Below are 18,799 nucleotides of genomic sequence, written 5' to 3' on the forward strand. Positions count from 1 at the left end.
TTTTTGGTTTTTGATTTTTGTGGTTTTTGATTTTTGGTGTAGATTTTAGTTTTTGCAAAATTTTGAATGGTAATTTATTTAGTTTTTAGTTTTTCTACATAAAATAGGGTTTTAGTTTTAAATAAATTGGTAAATGGTAAAAATAACATAATTAAAATAATAAAAAAGAATTTAAAAAAAAATTGACGTAAAATGTTTAGAAAAACCCACAAAACTTGGTTTTTGGTTTCTATGAAGAAAAACCAAAATCTCCTAAAATCTGGTTTCCCTATTTTTTAGGAAATCTAATTATTGGATTTTTGCACAATCATAAGCCAAAAACTACTCCAAAAACTGCAGCCATTCAAGGCCAAGATAAAACAGGTGTTACAGAAAATATTAGGAAACGAAACCTTAAATAGATTCCAACTTAGTTTCTCAACACAACAAAGTCATACCCAAAAACAAAGGTGCAGAGATATGAACACAAGAAACTTTTTTGGGTTTGTGCCCCTTAAAACAAAATCATTTATTCAAACAAACGTCCAACACAATTAAACAAGAAAAATCAATTTCTAGTTTATTCCATCCTTTGTAGTAGTAAAAAGGGACTTCACTAATCACTTGAAAAGCCAAATGATTTAGTTTTTTTTTTTTTCTTCGAAGAAATAAAGAAAGAGAGTAACCTTCTTTTAGCCCGAGAGAGCTGCATTGATGGCACTGTGAACCTCAACACCAATCTGTGCCTCTGCTTTCTCAAGATCTGTTGTGGCAGAAGCAAGTTTCTGTTGGAACTCAGCTAAACCCTTTTGGACTTGGCTAGGGTCAATGTGGTCAAGTGGTACAGCTTCAACCGCGATTATGTCGGCGACTGAATTTGCGTGGAGGAATGCAAAACCACTGCTCAGGAAGTATTTCTTCACGTCAGTGCCTTCATGGACAGACATAATACCGGGTTTTAGCTCAGCAATTGTTGGAACGTGTCCGGGCAAGACACCCATTTGCCCTGTTGATGCGGGAATGATGACCATGTCGACCTTCAAGTATATGAAGAGAAACCAATCAGCTTTGAGTTATGATTAAAGATATAATAAATGAAACTCTAGGATCAGGGAAGTTTTAATTTTGTACGTATAGAATGTGAAGATGATAGCGCAGTAACAAGATGGTTGGAAAATGCATCAGGAAATAAGTCTGGCAAGATTTAAGCTATTGTTGCAAAGAGATACCTACAGCGAATGCACCATCTACGCCTACTGATCTTCATATGTACTACGAGAATCTAAATACTATATGATATATATGACTACTGGCTATGGAGATTAACTCATAAAAGTTAAGCCGTTATAATCGACATTCAGTCTAAGAATATACCACATTATATATCAATAAAGGAGAATAGATCATATATGAAACAGACATTATATGTGAATACCATTGTAACTGAAACCAAAAAAAAGCCAGACAAACACTAAAATTGGGATCATTTCTATGAATAGAATCTCAATAACAGACCTCTTTATCAAGAGTCGGAATTCACATATCCCATTTCAATGATTGATCAACAGAGAGCAGTAAATTATTCGACTAGTCTCAACTTTTTCAGTGATGTAACAAGCAACATACTCAGATACTGAATACATGGTTAACTTTTGAACTATAAGAAGATTGTGTATTTTTAACAACCAAGAGGTGCAAATTTTTGACAATTCTTCACTGCAAACAATGTTTGAGAAACATCCAGAAACTAGAATAATTCTTGTCATTGTAACGCAAAAATCAACAATTGCTAGACTCTGGTAACGGCATCAAAACCCTAAAATGTAGCGCCGTCAGATCTAACCAAAATCAAAGGTCCTAAGACCTAATTAAGCACATTTGCATATCTTATCATGAATCAAATATCAGCGTAACAAATTATAGAACAAATCCAAAATGGTCCAGATCAATCACAAACCAAAAGCCACACACAATCCAACAATCAGACGTATTCACACGAAGAGCACCATGAATAGATCAAACCCTAAATGGGACCAGAAGATCGAAGAAGATGGAAAACCAAACCTCTTTCCCGGTAAGCTCAGATGTGTAAGGAAGGACAAAATTGACGGTGAGCTTCGTTGGGATAGAAGAAGGAGTCGAAGGACGAGGTTTCATGAAAGCAGAAGGAGTCTGCGGTGGTTCCATATTCGGTGCGACTTTCTTCCATGCCTCGACGAAAGTCGAATCGAGCGTCGATGGAAGTTCCGTTGAAAAGGCACGAGTCGTCGCCGATTTGGCAGATGCGGCGGCGACAGATCGGGAGAGGAGACGAGAAGCTTGTTTCAACATGGCGGCGATTTTGGTGGTGGTGGTGATTTGAGTCTCTCTGAGAAATTTGGGAAATTAGACGTCGCAGATGAGAAAGAGAGAGAATCTGAAAAACTCTTAAAAACGTTGTAGCTCAAGTGTTTTCTCAGACTCTGAAGCTCACGCGCACTGTTGGCGAGTGAGGTGAGTTTTCGTGTTTCGGCCCATATATGCTGGGTAAGGCCTAAACTTAAAGCCCATTTGTAGCCCATCTTATTATATCTATATCGTCAATTCGTTATTAGATAAACCGAACCGCATGTACCGAACCGAAACCAAAGTAAAAAAACAGAACCGAACCGAAAATTTGAAAATAAGCGAATGAATAGTAAAATTAATAACCGAATTTACCGTAACCGAATCGGTACCGAACCAAAATATTTTGGATAACCGAAATACCCGAAATACAATTATATTTTCAAAATAATTAGTTATTTATATACCAAATAATCAAAATACTTGAAAACTTTATAAAAATAGTTAAAATACTCAAAATAACAAAAATATATCAAAAAATACTCGAAAATAACCGAAATATCCGAAAATATCCTAAGCGAAATAACCGAATAGATACTAAATTTTAAAACCGAAATAACCGGAACCGAAACCGAACCAAAATTTTAAAATATCGATACTAAATTTTAGAACCGAATGAACCGAAACCGAATGGACCCAACAAATAACCGAAAGCCATATATAATGGAAATATTAAATTACAAAAGTTGAACCATCTTGAATTCTTGATCACGTTTGTTGGATTCAGATTTAGATTTAGGTTTAGTTTTAGTCTGAACCTTTTTTTTTTTTTTTAACATCCATACAAAGACATCATACTAGCATATGATGATTATTAAGCTGTTGAACAAAAGAAAATCGGAAGATTAAAATCAGATTAAGGTTTAGTACTCTGGCTGTCCGCATATGTTCCCGTGTTATAGCCATCCCTTTTTGCGTTAATTTTCGGAGAAACTGTAAGCGCCCTTTCCTGAAGTTTGAGGACTGTCCTGAAAGCTTGTGTATTTCCTTGATCATTAACATCATATGTACATGGCTTTATATAGCCTTAGAGGTTACACAAAATCAGGAGAGTATCCACATAATCATGGATAATAAAAACAATATAAACAGAATCCTAATATCGTGTAACAAAATATATTTGATGTCTATCACCCTCCCTCAGTCACATCGTCAGAAGAACGGTGAAGCTGGTACGGAATTCATTGTGTAGTGATGTCGGGAGACCCTTCGTAAAGATATCGGCGTATTGTAGCGAAGTGGGAACATGTAGAACTTTGACATCTCCAATAGCAACTTTGTCACGAACGAAGTATATATCGAGCTCAACGTGCTTCGTCCGTTGATGTTGAGCCGGGTTAGTGGAGAGGTAAACCGAACCGACATTGTCACAGTAAACAACAAAGGCTTTCTTGATGGGACGATGCAACTCTACCATGAGGTTTCGTATCCAAGTAAGCTCGGCAACTGTGTTGGCTACGCCTCTATACTCGGCTTTAGAGCTAGAACGTGAGGGTGTTTTCTGTCTCTTTGCCGACCACGAGATAAGATTGGGACCAAGGTAGACGCAGTAACCTGAAGTTGACCGTTGTGTGTCGGGGCACCCTGCCCAATCTGCATCTGAGTAGGCTGTTAGCGAATCTATCTGACCACGAACCATCTGAATCTCGTAATTGAGCGTGCCTTTGATATAACGGATGATGCGTTTGAGAGCATGAAGGTGAGGCTGACGAGGCGTGTGCATATAGAGGCAAATTTGATGAACATCATATGAAATATCTGGCCTAGTCAAAGTGAGATATTGGAGAGCACCTGCAAGTTGGCGATAGTAGGTAGGATTTTTAAGCGATTCACCATCACCGATGGAGAGTTTCGATTTAAAGTCCACTGGAGTAGCAAGAGGCTTACAATCCGTCATGCCAGCTCGAGTAATTATATCTTTAGCATAGACAGATTGAGACAAGAATAAGCCTTTTGCGTTGAAATCCGCCTTGATGCCGAGAAAGTGACGTAGTTTTCCCAAATCTGTCATCGGAAATTCCGTTTTGAGTTTATCAATGATGCGACAGAGGAGATGAGGTGTTGAGGCAGTGAGGAGGATGTCGTCAACGTACAGAAGCAGGTAAGCAAACTCTCAGCCAGTCTTAAGAATAAACAAAGAAGAGTCAGCTTTGCTTTGAACAAAACCCAGGAGTTTCAGATATGAAGAAAATTTCGAGTTCCAAGCTCGTGGTGCCTGCTTAAGACCGTAGATTGCCTTGTTGAGTTTGCATACATAATTGGGATAGTTCGGATCCACAAACCCTGGCGGTTGATGCATATAAACAGTCTTTTCCAGGTCACCTTGTAAGAATTGTTTTTGACATCTAACTGATGAATTGGCCACTCTAAAGCGACTCCAACATTAAGCATCGTACGAATTGTTGTAGGCCTTACAACTGGACTAAATGTCTCATTGAAATCAACTCCTTCCTCCTGTGATTTACCATTCGCAACCAGTCTTGCCTTATGGCGAGAAAGAACACCATCAACATCATATTTATGCGTATTTAACCACATAGATCGCACCACATTAACGTTAGGCGGCCTAGGTACCAAATTCTAAGTTCTAGTCTTAATCATAGCACTATGTTCATCAGTCATTGCGGGATTCCAGTTAGGGTCAGATAAGGCTTGGAGATGGCTTCTAGGAAGTGGCGATTTGGTTTTAGCAATGAGGGACAAAATTTGTTTTGGTTTGGTTATCCCGGATTTGGACATTGTTTGAATAGAATATGGGACTCAAAAAATTGGATCAGGACGAGTGGTACGTGTTTGGGCTGTGGTTGTGGTGTTTTGAGCTGGCGGATGGGAGAATGGAGCTTGAAAAATGGATTGGAAGAGTGGGGAAGGTTCGTCAGAGACATGAAGGAAGTGATATGGCTCTTTCGGCATCGTAGGGACAGCTGCTGGAAACTTATCTTCATCAAAGTAAACATGACGAGAGATAATAATTTTGTTTGTTTTGAGATCCATGCAGCGGTAACCTCGATGTTGAGAGGGATAGCCAAGAAATAAACAGGGTACTATTCTTGGTGAAAGTTTTGGGAGGTTGGAGTGGTTTAGGTTTGGGAAGCATAAGCACCCAAATACGCGAAGGTGGTCGTATTGTGGTTGCTTTTGAAAGAGGAGAGTTTGTGGGATTTGATTTTGTATAGCTTTTGAGGGAGTGATGTTTAGGACATGGACAGCGGCATTAAGAGCTTCGACCCAGAAAGATGGTGGAAGTCGAGCTTGAAACAAGAGAGTTCGTATGGCATTATTGACGGTTCGAATCATCCTCTCGGACCTTCTATTTTGTTGGGAAGTGTGAGGACAAGAAAATCGAATCATGATCCCTTTAGAAGCACAAAACTTTTGAAATTCAGAGTTGTTAAACTCACCCCCATTATCACTGTAACGCCCCGACCGTCCCTACCAGTGGGCCCCACGTCCTCTCTCGGGCCCATGGGCCAACCCCTGTCTGACGGCCGGTCCGCTACGTTTGAGAGGCTTTAAAGACTTTTTTACCGACCCTACAAATCACCACATGATCTTTCCCTGTGTTTTGTCCTTACTCACACAGTTCCGACAATCACTTCCCGGAAGGTCACCCATCCTGAAACTACTCCAGCCCAAGCACGCTTAACTGTGGAGTTCTCTCAGGACAGTTGACCGAAAAGATAAGTGCACTTTGGTGACATTGGTAGCCAAATCAATTCTTTTAAACCTCTCCGCATGCACCACCATATTCCTGAAACCGGGGTGTTACAATTCAACCCCACTAACAGATCGCAACGTCCTCGTTGCGCACCAAGACCGTCACCCCCTATGGTGTGAGCCCTCTTGACTCCACACTCGTCTGGGTTCGGCTTTGATACCACTTGTAACGCCCCGACCGTCCCTACCAGTGGGCCCCACGTCCTCTCTCGGGCCCATGGGCCCACCCCTGTCCGACGGCCGGTCCGCTACGTCCAGGAGGCTTTAAAGACTTGTTTACGGACCCTACAAATCACCATATGATCTTTCCCTGTGTTTTGTCCTCACCCACACAGTTTCGACAATCACTTTCCGGAAGGTAAGGTCACCCATCCTGAAACTACTCCAGCCTAAGCACGCTTAACTGTGGAGTTCTCTCAGGACAGTTGACCGAAAAGATAAGTGCACTTTGGTGACATAGGTAGCAAAATCAATTCTTTTAAACCTCTCCGCATGCACCACCATATTCCTGAAACCGGGTTGTTACAATCACATTGAAAGTTTTTTATTGTGGTGTTGAACTGATTTTCGTCATAAGCAGAAAAGTGAAGGAACTTGGAAACCACTTCACTCTTACGTCGAAGAGGATAAACCCACAGATAATGAGTGAATTGATCCAAGAACAGAACATAATATTTGATGCCGCTTAAACTTGAAATTGGAGAAGACCATAAATCAAAGTGAATGATATCAAAAGGTTTGGGAACAAAAGATGCAGAAGCCCGGAAAGGAAGTTTTATTGATTTTCCTAGATAACATGGTTCACAAGAAAAAGAAAGTTTCCCTTTATTACATAGTGATGGGTGGGAATTAAAAATGGAATTAAGAGAAGCGTTATTCGTGTAGCCAAGTCTTTTGTGCCAAAGAGTTGGGGTGGAAGCCAAGAGAGCAGTAGAAGCAACCGATGTTTTATTGAAAGAAGCAGGAAGGGAATAGAGATCACCGAAGCTTTCACATCGGAGTAGAGCTTTCTGGCTTTGAAGATCCTTCACAGTAAAACCAAAAGGATCAAAATCCACAGAACACCAATTGTCACAGGTGAACTTACGAACAGAAATCAGGTTTTTAACAATATTTGGAGTAACAAGGACATTGGTGAGTGCAAGAGGTTTGGTTTTGGTTCTAATGAGGGAGGAACCTATGGCTGAAACCGGGATGGAAGAACCGTTACCCACAATGACAGTTTAATTAGTATTACGATTAAGAGTAGATTGGAGCATACATGTGGAGGTGGCTAGGTGAGAAGTGGCGCCAGAATCCATGAGCCAATCTGTAGTAGAAAGGTCAGCGATTGATTCAGATGTGCAGCCCTGCATTGGAAACTAAACAAGGTGGGCTTGTTGCTGTGGTGCAGAAGGCTGTTGCTGAACCTGTGGCCACGTGTGGTACTGTTGCAGCCAATGCGGGGGTGGGGGTGCCCAAAACGGGGTCGAACCCCAAGGAGTTTGATTGTAAGAGAAGTTTCCTCGGCCTCCTCTGTTGTTACCTCGGCCTCCTCTTCGATTTCCCCTCTGATTTCCATTGCGATTTCGATTGGAGGTATGGCATGGCTGCTGTGGTGATGAAACAGTGAGGGCGGTGGAGGATGAGGAGTTGGCCGTGTGTGAAGCGGTGGCGCGGTGTGATTTTTGGACTCGTGTCTCCTCCCATTCAAGCATAGATTTTGCAGAATCATAAGTCGGAAAAGGATCTTTGTGTTTGATAACGTTGATAATGTTATCAAATTTCTCGTTAAGTCCATTGATGATGTACATAACAAGAATTCTGTCGTTGACTGGTGTGCCAACATTGGAGAGAAGATCAGCAGTTGACTTCATCTTTTGGCAGTAGTCACGAACCGGCAAGTCTCCAATCTCCATCGTGCGGAGTTCGTTATCGAGCTGAATAGCTCTCGCCTCTCTGTTGTTTCGGAACTGGTTCTCGACGCGTAACCAGAGATCACGAGCCGTACCTCCTTGTTGAAAGGAAGATCGAAACAGGGTTGGAGACATGGTGCCATAAAGCCAAAGCTTCACAAGACCATCATGTTTGAGCCAAGCTGCATCATTAGCGTTGGCAGGCGGAGTGGAGCCGTCGAGATGTGCGGAGACATCAAACGCCATGCAGTGGGTGAGGAGGAGCTCTCTCTAGGCATCGTAGTTGTGCTCATTTTCATCAAGGAGCACGGGAATTTGATTTTTGATGTTTGAACACCATAGCAGCGTTCGGTGTTAGTGTTTGCTGCAGCCATGTTGGCGTGAGGAAGAAAAGAAAGAAGAAGAGAGATAAAGAGAAAGAGAAAAAAAAGGAGGATCAGAACCGTAGAAGCTCTGATACCATGAAAGCTTGTGTATTTCCTTGATCATTAACATCATATGTACATGGCTTTATATAGCCTTAGAGGTTACACAAAATCAGGAGAGTATCCACATAATCATGGATAATAAAAACAATATAAACAGAATCCTAATATCGTGTAACAAAATATATTTGATGTCTATCATGCCCTAGGTTAGGATTGCTCGTGGCAACAACGATGAATACTTTTTGAGTTGAGGAAATCACGCTTCGGAATCGGTGCTTCTTTTTGAGATTTTGTTGGGTTTTCACTAGTGCACCTAGTTTGTCTTTTTCTAGTTTTGTTGTTCTATTTAGATTTCAGTTTTTTTCGCTAATGTTCTTTTCTGTAACTTCTGTCAAAAGTTCAAAAAGTTCAAAAGTTTCATTGTATCACATTAATAGAAAATGCTGACGTATGTAATTTCATCCTTTTAATATATTTCAGTTTAAAAATTTTAATGTATACAAAACGAAATAAATCTAATTAAATTAAAATTTGGGTTAGGTTTTAGGATTAGTCTCCATTGTGTTCTAAATTTGTATGTTGTTGCAAAGCAATACATCTCTCGCTCTAGTTTTCTACAACTACCATTGATCTGGCAAAACCCTAATTCGGCACCAGAAATATAACCAGATGTTCTAGAGAACTGTTTTTAACAACTATCACTGAGAAGAACTTTGTACTTTTTCAAAGATTTACATGAAAAATATGATATGCCTTTTGCTTGTCTTTCTTTATAATCATGTTGATGGTCAAGCTCCAGATTCATATGCCCAGAAGGTATCTGGATCTGGACAAAGAAGAGAAAAGTCTGGTACTTCTAGATTTGCGACGTGCCAATCAAGGAACCGAGCTTGTATTGACTTGAGTAACAAGAGGATTGTTGGTAACACCCACCATCTATCATCATCCCTGCCAAACCATTACCAATTTTAAGATCATTTACTAAAAAGTTTTTTCACTCAATATACGGGTAATGAATAACGAAGACGTTTGATGTTCTATAATCATCTAACAGCGAAGATCTCTAAATTTGTCTTTCTAGTTCCAACAAAGTGTGAGGGTTTAAGGTTAAGACTGATTATAGTATGGATGGTGCAACTTTACGATACTTTTGAATGTTTAAGAGAGGACAGAAACACTATTTATTACCTTATGGCGTTCCAGATGTTTGGTAGCTCGTCAGAGAAAAACCCGGAATGAATGACACCGCAAATGAAAGCCACAATCTGCAGAATACTTGCGAATAAGATACAATAGTCGAAAAAAGGTCACTAGTTTTGAATTATGTTTGTATTGACTTACGACGTTTGTTAGAGATGTAGCATTCCAAAGGCCGTAGATACGAGCAAGTGAGGCTCTTCTCATTTCTTTACTTAATAAAGCGTTAAGGCCGGCAGGAAATGGGCAAAGCAGGGAGAGAGGGAGAATCAGGAGGATAGCGAGAAAGGCTGCAATGGCAAGCCAATAGAACTGAAGTAATGCAAGTAGCGTAACTGAAAGATCAGCAAGGAGAAGGATGGAGATCAAACGGAGAAGAGTGTCCTGCATAAACCACAAGATTTTTGTTTGCTTATGTTAAGAAGAAAGTAAAAACAGATCATAAGACGAGTTATTGAGGAGAGATGAAAATGTAACCTGACGCCCAACAGGTCGAGTGTTGTTCAATAAGAGAGAAAATGGAAAAAGTAAATCCCTTCGGTACTCCAAAGATTCTAGTGAAATCTCATTGATGAGGCCTCCATTGATTCCACCATTGATCCTCTTCCGAGATAATCCATGTCCTGGTTGGATCAAGTTTTGCTGCAACTCGATAAGAGATTTGCTGGGACATGCAGAGCTGTTCCTAGAAAATGGAGTTATGATTAAGCAGGATAAGTGTCTTTAAGTCTAAGACAAGAGACATTAGCTAGGTTAGATCAAAGAAAAGCACAATCTATCATGGCTCACCGAGGTGACTCGTCGTCACTTCTGCTGAACGAAAGTGATCGGTTTACAGTGTTCAGAGGAAAATCGCCAACAAAAACCAAGATACCAAGTTGGTAATATCCAGAAGCAGTAGCTTGAAACCATCCAAGTTCAATTCTTACTCCATGGAATTCTAGCTGAGGATTTCCATGGCTGTTTATCCACCTAATGACAGGAAGTAATGCTGAACGAATTGATCCGTGCCTCACAGTCCTAAGCTGAGCATTTAAACCAGCAACAAACCGGTGCCAAACACTTGGTGGGATGTGCTGAATAGTCATTTGGAGCCTTTAGGAGATTTTCAGAGTGGAGATTTTGGAAAAACAAAACACAGACAAAGAAAGCTAACCTGGCCAAGAAGATTTGTTAACAGTGTATCACTATGGAGACTATAAGGTGACATATAACTTCCATCTCCACCAAAAAGTATGCACATTGGGAATCTTTTCTGTATAATGGAGACCATATCTACACGCTTCTCATCACCGCCAAGAAAGAAATCTATGTATGCAACCATCAGATCCGGAGTGGCTCCAACCTGTTTCGACGTTGGACACAGCAGTCAAAATGAGAAGTTAAAGCTACATGACTGTGAAGAATTAAGGATAATATTAGTTAATAAGAATCTGAACCTTCATCCCTTTGTAGAGAGCTCTAGATCTGCATGAGCGGAGGCAAGAGTGGTCATATTGAGATTTGACATATTCTTGAAGGCGGTGAATTTTTCTCCTGCGACGCCATTGTTTCCACGACCAGGCACAAGGATTTGCAAGAACTGATAGAATGCTGTGCACAGACCCTTCCCACCAATCATATGCTGCGGTAGAGTTTATTTCATCAATAAATCTGTTAAAAGCATCTTCGTACCTGCGAATCAGAAATGTACAGAACTATGAGTGAACATACCTTGGAATAAAGTGAGCCAAAGGCCAATGTCACATTGATAAGCAAAAAGAGTAGAATTAAAAGAAAACGGGACTCGGGATTAATGACATACATAGTACAATATAGATTCTCTTTTATTCTTGCCAGTAGTTAGAGTTCAACACTTCATTCAAACATTTAGCAACAATAATCACAACAGTATTTAACCCAGTCAAGTTATATCCTTACACTATCTCTATGATTGCATCAGGAGGAGAGTAGGGCAGATGCCAAGGTTCCCTGAAAGTGTTTGGACCCATGAAGTACATACGGTAAGCATGGGTTTGCGTGTCCTCAGATTTTGCGCCTCGAACCTGGAATGACAAGAAACAGGCATGTGTTTGGTCGACAGATACTGGATCCATATGTCTTACAGAGAAAATATAAGACTTGAAAGAAGACGATTTTCGCAACACAATACCTCAGAGAGTGACAGAAGATGGGGTAAACAATGAGCACTCTGGTGTTCGATGGAATTGGCACCATAGAAACTCAATCTGAGTAATTTGATACTTAATGTGCTTAGCAACAGACCCAAAACTACCACCACACAAGATAGAAGAAGGGTAAAGGGCAATGGCCCTCCAAATGTATAGACAAGCTCTTCCAGAGGTGTATAGCAGTTTGGCAATCTGTATTTGTCAGATACACATTTATAGGGACAAACAGGTTCACTAACTCCTCCTGCAGATTCAAAGCACCTTCCGTCAGAAGACATACCAATTAAGAAGAAACAAAAGATCAGGGAATGGAAGAGTAAGAGAACTATTAGATAAACTACCTCGTACGTATACAAATTTTGCACGACTTGGAAGATGCTCAGGCGGGCAGGGAGTACAAAGATGTTTGTCAGAGCCTTCAACATTCTTGTAAGTGCCAATGGGGCATTCCTGGAAGAATACATGAATCCAGAAATACGAGAAGTATCATGCACAAGCAAACAAGACAGAGATTTGCAATTATGCTAAAAGAACACTACTGGGACTGTCTAATTTTTTGGTTTGTTACGCCCATTTATTTGCTAGAATAAGAGATAGGCAGAATTGGCACAAGGCTAAGCCATAAATGGCCAGACTCGAAGTAACTACAACATAATAAACCATAAGACTTACCAAGCAAAATGTACCATAGAGTCCCTTCGGACACTTTTTCCCAGTCATTGTTCCCTCTTCCCCGAATCGACCTCCATTGTCCCCTGCACCTCCTCTGAAGACATCAGAAAGAAACCAATTCAAGGTCTGTGTTCAATTTTCATGACGACGCGTTTTGCAGATTAAAAACATTTCTGTCAGACTCCACAGTGTTCCAAATGTTCCGAAATTTTCATAACGAAAATAGTACAGGCAGAGTCTCAACCATCAAACACTAAGATACCATTTTCCTCTCATATCCATGACCCTGCATAGTACTAAATCAACGTATATATGCATATTTTACCTCAGTATTACAAATGAACCAAAAGGTAGCTAGCACGCAAGAGAGATTGCTACACTTGTCATGGTAATGGTGCATACCTATTACTAATGGACCCCTTGACAACTGCAACAGGAGAATACTCGTCCCCAGTGTGTAACATGTCCCAGTGAAAGTGAAGTCTTCCCCCTCCACCCCCACCACCCCCAAGAGGGCCACCCCGGCCCCCTCGAACTGATAGAGATGAATTCTTTGAGAGCTCAAGCATCTGAAGGAAAAGAAGAATCGTCCCACCAGATCCCCCACCAACTCCGCCGACCAAAGATCTGTTACCATTCGCTGTTGGCTTCCAAAGGCTTTGGCCATCAGAGCTCAGAGATCCACGCAGATTAAGTATCAAAAGAGGAAACTGGATGGAGCCAATTACTGAAAAGGTGGAAAACAAATTTGTAAATGTCACTTGACAGTGCCAGATGAGTAAACAGCTATTTCAAAGAGTATTGGCCACCTGTCTTAGAATAATAAATAATAAATAAGCAGAAAAGTGAAATACAATAATACTGACCTATCATCCCTCCACCAGTCACATTCCCATATGATTTATCTGGACTTTCTGCCCCGCTTCCTAGCTCACAGGGAAAATCAGGATCACCATAGGTATGACCTCCGTTGCATACTCTCCCATTGAAAATGCCTGATCCCCCTCTTCCTCCATGCCCAGCACCACTACCAGCCCCATTTGAATAAAGCCCCTTCCCCAAGCCACCACTGCAACCTGCCATAAGAATTTATGTATAGAATCAGAAACCACATTAATCTTCTTGAATACATAAATTGGTCTTGAAAATTTAAGACTTAGCCAGAACCCCACTGTAGTGAAAAGGCAAACAGAAACAGCTATAGGAATATTCTGAAAAGGGAATAGAAAGGTGAGTTTTCATAGTTTATGTACCAAATCCAGTTGCAGTAATCAAGCCATCATCAGTAACCACTACTGTTCTCGCCCTGTGGATTTGAATTATGCTTCCTTTCACAAGTCCAATCACAAGAATGTCTTCAACTCGACATATCTACAAAATTAAAAAGTTAAGAATTACGAAAAGTTCGACGCTAAAGGTAAGAGAAAATCATTATTAAGTAGCATTCAAGTCTGGTTACTCCAGGAGAGTAACACAGGAAGGGATACTACATATAACTATAGGTGTAACAGGATATTGGTACTCACAGTTGTTTGGCCTATATTAGCAAACAGTTATAATCAGCCTAGTAACTTATTAATAGTAGACTCCTTAAACGTGTAGCTACCTAATCCGTAGTACAAAGTCTATACATTACAAAACTGAACTCGTTCCAGAGAGATAATTTTGAACCAGCAAGATACTTCTTTATCAAACATACCTGAAGGGAAAAGGATAGTGTATAATTGACATGACAATCATCCGGCGGACTGATCAAGTCTATTGGGCATGTTTTGCTCTCACAAAGGGTCTGAGTAACCCTGTCAAAATGAAAGAGATTTTCTAGCACAAGCGTTTTTAATTTTTAAGTCTAGTAATACTCGCCCTCACAAAAAGAAATTATGTAAACGTATAGTAACTATTACTCACGCGTTTTTGCTTTCGTAATCATCAAGTGGTGCTTGAAGTATAGAACCTGGCCCAACCTGCAAAATTTATGAACTGTTAAAAAAGAGTTTTGCATACTCCACCGATGACTATGTCTAAGTAAATGTTCGTAACAAACAGACAGAAATGATCTCATAATAACATAGAGGTATACAAGTCAACAGAAGTTGGAAGGTTAAACATTTTAAGACAATAATTTCTTACAGTTATGTTGTAAAATTGTGATAAGGAAAGTCTCTGGCCTTTAATTGCATCCCCAGGACCGGAGAGCGTCAACATTCCTTGACCATATACACCCAAGTTCGCATTAGATGTAATGACGGATTTTCCCTACAAGAAGAAAAAGTCAAAATCTGTCTTCCAATCCAACCAATTAAGCAAAAGAGACATGATAAAATTTTCAAGTATACCCTTAGAACTGCAAGGTTGCGAACTTCAAGGACAGAGGAAGGCACTGCAGGGTTTCCTTCACCATCAATTTGAATCACAGAATTCAACATGAGCAGCATCTTCGTAACAAGTCGTAACGCACCAAAAACCTTCATTTAAGGACAATGTAACTTAACATAATATACAGGAAGAACAGTACGGTAAAAGAGAAACGAGATTCTTACTGAATGGTTAGGAACAATAACCTGCCTTTATAACGGAGTTACTCATTAAAAGTTCTTCAGCAACAAGCTCAAATTCTGAAATTGGATATTTTGATAACCCAAAGACAATGCTGCTTCCCCGATAAAGACTGATTTGACCTCTGACCTTCAGAATCAGAAAAATAAAGAACAACCATTAGGGGGTAGTGCCAACATGCAAAGTTTTCAAAGAAAGAGAGACCCAGGAACTTCTATTAAGCTCATAGAAGCTCCTTTGATAAGAAAAAGTACTGAAATTGCAAGGTCAATTCTTAAAAAGAAAAAGAATATAGAAAGCCATTCGTATTATCGAAAATACCTTATCAAGGTTTACACGGATCACAAAAGAATCAGGGTAGAGAATAAGATTCAAGACTATATCAAAAGAAAAAGAAAAAAAGAAAGACAATTCAGGAATATACTGACCTGCATTCTGGTCCACAGCAGCGGGACCAAAACTTTTGCATTATTATCTACATAGATGTTTGACCACAGAGGCCTTGTAGGAAAATCGAGCAAAGGAGTTTCTGTCTCTGTAGTCATGTTATCATTTCCAACCCTTAAACTCACTAGTTCAGCATTAAAGTATGTTCCAGCTGCTCCAGCATTTTTGGGGCACCCGATACTTGCGCCACCTGCAGTTAAGACAATAGAACTAGATAATTTAGTAAGGATGAACTGCTGAAATATTCAACACACAGCATAAAATGGAGAAGTAAATCCACAGGACACAAGAAAAAGGACATCAAGTTTTCCATAATAGGGATACAATACTTCAGAAGGGTTTTAAAACTACTTGAAAGCACAACTACTGAGGTTTATGTGGACTAAAAACAGCTTGTCGAAGACCTAGGTCACTTGCATGAGCGCTGATCCTGATAGGAAGCAAAAGAAATACAAACCATGCACAAAAACTTTGACATCTTCTTGTATGCTGTAACAGTCAAGGGAGATCCTTCCTCCGCCACCTCCACCCCATCCCCTCCCACCCGATGCAGATATTTTACCGTAACCCTTCCTACATATTCAAATAATATGTGAGACAGATTGAAGTGAAACAAAACTAACAAGTTAACAAGTAACGCCTTGATTTAACACATTCCCACGACAAATCCATAGTAAAATTAATTTCAAAGTACACCCAAGAATATGTTTCAGTCAGGTTGCAGCTCCAAACAGATAGTACGATCAACTTCCAATTATTTGTATAATGACTGAGATAGGACTCAAATGGAAACATGGACTTACAGCTTTACCGCACGAATACAGATACTTCCTCCAGATCCTCCACCCCCTTCCTCTCCAGCATCACCACCATCTGCATAAACAGTTCCATTCACATGTACCGTGTCCTTCAATAGGAGTCTGACACGACCTCCACCTTTGCCTCTGATATTCTTTGTGGATAACTTAACCCCTCCCTCGCTCCCATAGCTCCACGGGTCATGCAAAGACGACCAAGCATAAACATCACCACCCCAATAGGTCGTCTTATTACTCTTCACACAGGAAGCACCTCTCCCACCATGGCCTCCCCCCGCACCATCACTACCATATGGTGTTCCACTAGTCTGAGAAGGTGGTGGTCCAGCCAATGCTGTCGTGTAAATAGATGAATTGCTATCCATTGTTAAATTGATAGCAGAAAAAACCACAGAACCAGCAACGATTCTTGCTGATTGACCCAAATGAATAGTTCCAGATACATTGAAAATGATCATACATCCTTCGATAGGGCAATCGACTAAAACATGGGCAAGTATGTTCAGATTACCCGTTCCATATACATAAACATCAGAATCGAACCGCAAATCCGAGTTCAATGTACAAGTGGTATTCAAAGATCCAACACCATCCAAGTCTTGACAAGTCACAGAAATCGGTAAACTAGTAGAATTCCCAGAATCTTCATCTGAAAACAATCTCAGAGGGCTCTCAAATTCAGTGCCCCCATACTGTGATAAGCTAAAACATGGCGTGGACACCAAAAGAACACACAAGAACACAAGTCCAAGCATCACCAATGAAAGCAAAAATCAGTCACACACTATCCCAGAGAACCAAAACAACACTGACGACATCTAAGAGAAAACTCGCAATTCTCAGTCGCTTAAGCAAAATTCCGTAACGATTCCACAAAGAACGAAACTAATCTGAATTCACAAAATCTGAAAATTCTTCTTCTTCTTCTGCAACAACAACAAAGAAAGCAAAAAAAAGAAACCGCATAAGAAAATTTTCAAAAAACCTAAAAAAGCGGAAAAAACAATGTCACAGCGAGAGGAGTGTTTCATCACAAACGAAGAAAGCGCAGAGAAGAGAAAAAATGGTAAACCTGATTGAGAAATCGAGAAAATGAAGGAAGAAATTTTCACTAAGAAGCTTTTTGTTTGGGATCTTCAGGAGTAGTGAGTCAGAGATGGTCTTTTTTCTGTTTTACTTCGCTTTCCTTTTTTTTTTTTTTTTTTACTTTCTTCAGAAAAAGAGAAAGAGAGAGAGAGAGAGGACTGTTATGGAGTTGAAGCTACGCTTGAATCAAATGTACAGCTGTCCTCTGCATCAATATTAAATACTATTTATTTTTATTTTTATCTTTTTCAAATCTTTGCTTTATTATCAGTTTATATTAGGAAAAAAACGCTTATGTAATTTGATTTCACATTAATTAAGTTTGATTTATGTCTATCAACTATGTAAAGGAATCACAAATTTCAGTTGGAAAAATATTGTTTTTGCTTTCATAGGATAAAATTATTATTTTTTAATGGCTTAGCTTACTAGTTACTACAGTGCCCTTTGTTTCTTTCCATAAATTACGAAACTGCCATACTGAGTTTTGCAGGTGTGATGCAACCGTTACCATTTTTCTTTTGTTCGTACTATATCCAGACTTAAATATTTGAGGCTGGTCAAAGGTATTAGTAGGAAAACCAAAATTAATAGATTGCTCAAAAAAATATCTAAATTTAGTTGTTGACAGAAAAAATAAGGAAAAATATCTAATTTAGTTTAAAATATAAGAGACGGTGTACTCTATCGATTCATGTCAATCCATATAATACCGAATAAATATTAGCTAAGAAGAGTAAGAAAATAAAATTGAAATCTTTCATATCTATCGATTAGATAATTTGAAAAATGTTAGGTAGATATTTTTATTTTGTTTTCCTTTTTTGGCATGTTACAGTAGTTTTAAAAAGAAGAAATTTGAGGCGTGACAAAAGCCAATATTTGGGGAAATTTTAAGAGATTGATTTCGAAGGGCCAACTAGATCATAAATCTAGTAAGCAGGTATAAAGTTCACGGCATCTCCAATTTCGTGATATTTTATCTTCCACTTAAAATATATAATACATTCTAGTCCGTGAGAGAGTCTCTTTCATTTTTTGTATTGAATTTGAAGCCAAAGCAAAAACCTCGAGAGGACGTAGCCAAACTATGATCGTTTCTTTGTCTGTTTGAGGTCACACCAGAAACACATAGAGCGTTTCGTGTCGTTTCGAAAAAGATTTTGGGCTTGTGGGCCCGACTAATAGTCTCATTCATCACAGTCGCATACTGTCATGACATGTGTTCAAAAGTCACGAAGAACCCATCTAAGACACGAAAATGTAATATGATATTCTACTGTCCAAACAAAATTTAACATTTTCGTGATCACTAGCCAATGCTGCCCAACCATTTTTTTCTACTCAAATTGAAACCAAAAAGCGAATCAAAGGGACAAAAAGACCATGTCGTCTAAATCTAGGAAATAAAAACTTTAAAATGCGTTTCTTAGAAAATCCTTAAAATC

General features: G+C 39.5%; 3 protein-coding genes across 4 annotated transcripts; all 3 read right to left on the reverse strand.

Moving 5' to 3' along the window:
- Positions 1 to 378: 378 nt before the first annotated feature.
- On the reverse strand, positions 379 to 2,395 carry LOC9299452 (ATP synthase subunit delta', mitochondrial). Its single transcript, XM_002865103.2, has 2 exons — positions 2,044 to 2,395; positions 379 to 1,016 (listed from the first exon to the last, which is right to left on the reverse strand). The coding sequence occupies exons 1-2, from the start codon at positions 2,308 to 2,310 to the stop codon at positions 672 to 674; spliced, it is 612 nt and encodes a 203-aa protein (XP_002865149.1). The 5' UTR covers positions 2,311 to 2,395; the 3' UTR covers positions 379 to 671.
- Positions 2,396 to 7,442: 5,047 nt separating this feature from the next.
- LOC110229994 lies at positions 7,443 to 8,222 on the reverse strand. Its single transcript, XM_021031432.1, has one exon. The coding sequence runs from the start codon at positions 8,220 to 8,222 to the stop codon at positions 7,443 to 7,445; it is 780 nt and encodes a 259-aa protein (XP_020887091.1).
- A 718-nt stretch (positions 8,223 to 8,940) lies between these two features.
- Positions 8,941 to 17,487, reverse strand: LOC9301224. 2 transcript variants are annotated; one of them, XM_021031445.1, is made up of 23 exons: positions 17,338 to 17,487; positions 16,251 to 17,191; positions 15,905 to 16,020; positions 15,429 to 15,637; positions 15,010 to 15,129; positions 14,781 to 14,909; positions 14,575 to 14,700; positions 14,353 to 14,408; positions 14,144 to 14,243; positions 13,698 to 13,815; positions 13,311 to 13,520; positions 12,847 to 13,171; positions 12,445 to 12,538; positions 12,114 to 12,222; positions 11,754 to 12,016; positions 11,522 to 11,646; positions 11,041 to 11,275; positions 10,758 to 10,946; positions 10,391 to 10,677; positions 10,079 to 10,280; positions 9,746 to 9,985; positions 9,593 to 9,669; positions 8,941 to 9,352 (listed from the first exon to the last, which is right to left on the reverse strand). In XM_021031445.1, the coding sequence occupies exons 2-23, from the start codon at positions 17,018 to 17,020 to the stop codon at positions 9,193 to 9,195; spliced, it is 4,260 nt and encodes a 1,419-aa protein (XP_020887104.1). In that variant the 5' UTR covers positions 17,021 to 17,191; positions 17,338 to 17,487; the 3' UTR covers positions 8,941 to 9,192. The 2 variants fall into 2 exon arrangements, with proteins under 2 accessions (XP_020887104.1, XP_020887097.1); XM_021031438.1 differs by having other exon boundaries at positions 10,079 to 10,286; positions 17,338 to 17,486.
- Between the last annotated feature and the right edge of the window lie 1,312 nt (positions 17,488 to 18,799).

Source organism: Arabidopsis lyrata, assembly GCF_000004255.2.
Source record: "Arabidopsis lyrata subsp. lyrata unplaced genomic scaffold ARALYscaffold_8, whole genome shotgun sequence".
Taxonomy (NCBI): Eukaryota; Viridiplantae; Streptophyta; class Magnoliopsida; order Brassicales; family Brassicaceae; genus Arabidopsis; species Arabidopsis lyrata.

Coding starts and splice junctions, on each gene's coding strand:
- LOC9299452 (XM_002865103.2), bottom strand. CDS start 2,310: ATGTTGAAACAAGCTTCTCGTCTCCTCTCCCGATCTGTCGCCGCCGCA. Junction 1,017..2,043: donor CTGAGCTTACCGGGAAAGAG/GTTTGGTTTTCC, acceptor ATATACTTGAAG/GTCGACATGGTCATCATTCC.
- LOC110229994 (XM_021031432.1), bottom strand. CDS start 8,222: ATGGCGTTTGATGTCTCCGCACATCTCGACGGCTCCACTCCGCCTGCC.
- LOC9301224 (XM_021031438.1), bottom strand. CDS start 17,020: ATGCTTGGACTTGTGTTCTTGTGTGTTCTTTTGGTGTCCACGCCATGT. Junction 14,910..15,009: donor TGAGTAACTCCGTTATAAAG/GCAGGTTATTGT, acceptor CCTTAAATGAAG/GTTTTTGGTGCGTTACGACT. Junction 12,223..12,444: donor TCTATGGTACATTTTGCTTG/GTAAGTCTTATG, acceptor GTATTCTTCCAG/GAATGCCCCATTGGCACTTA.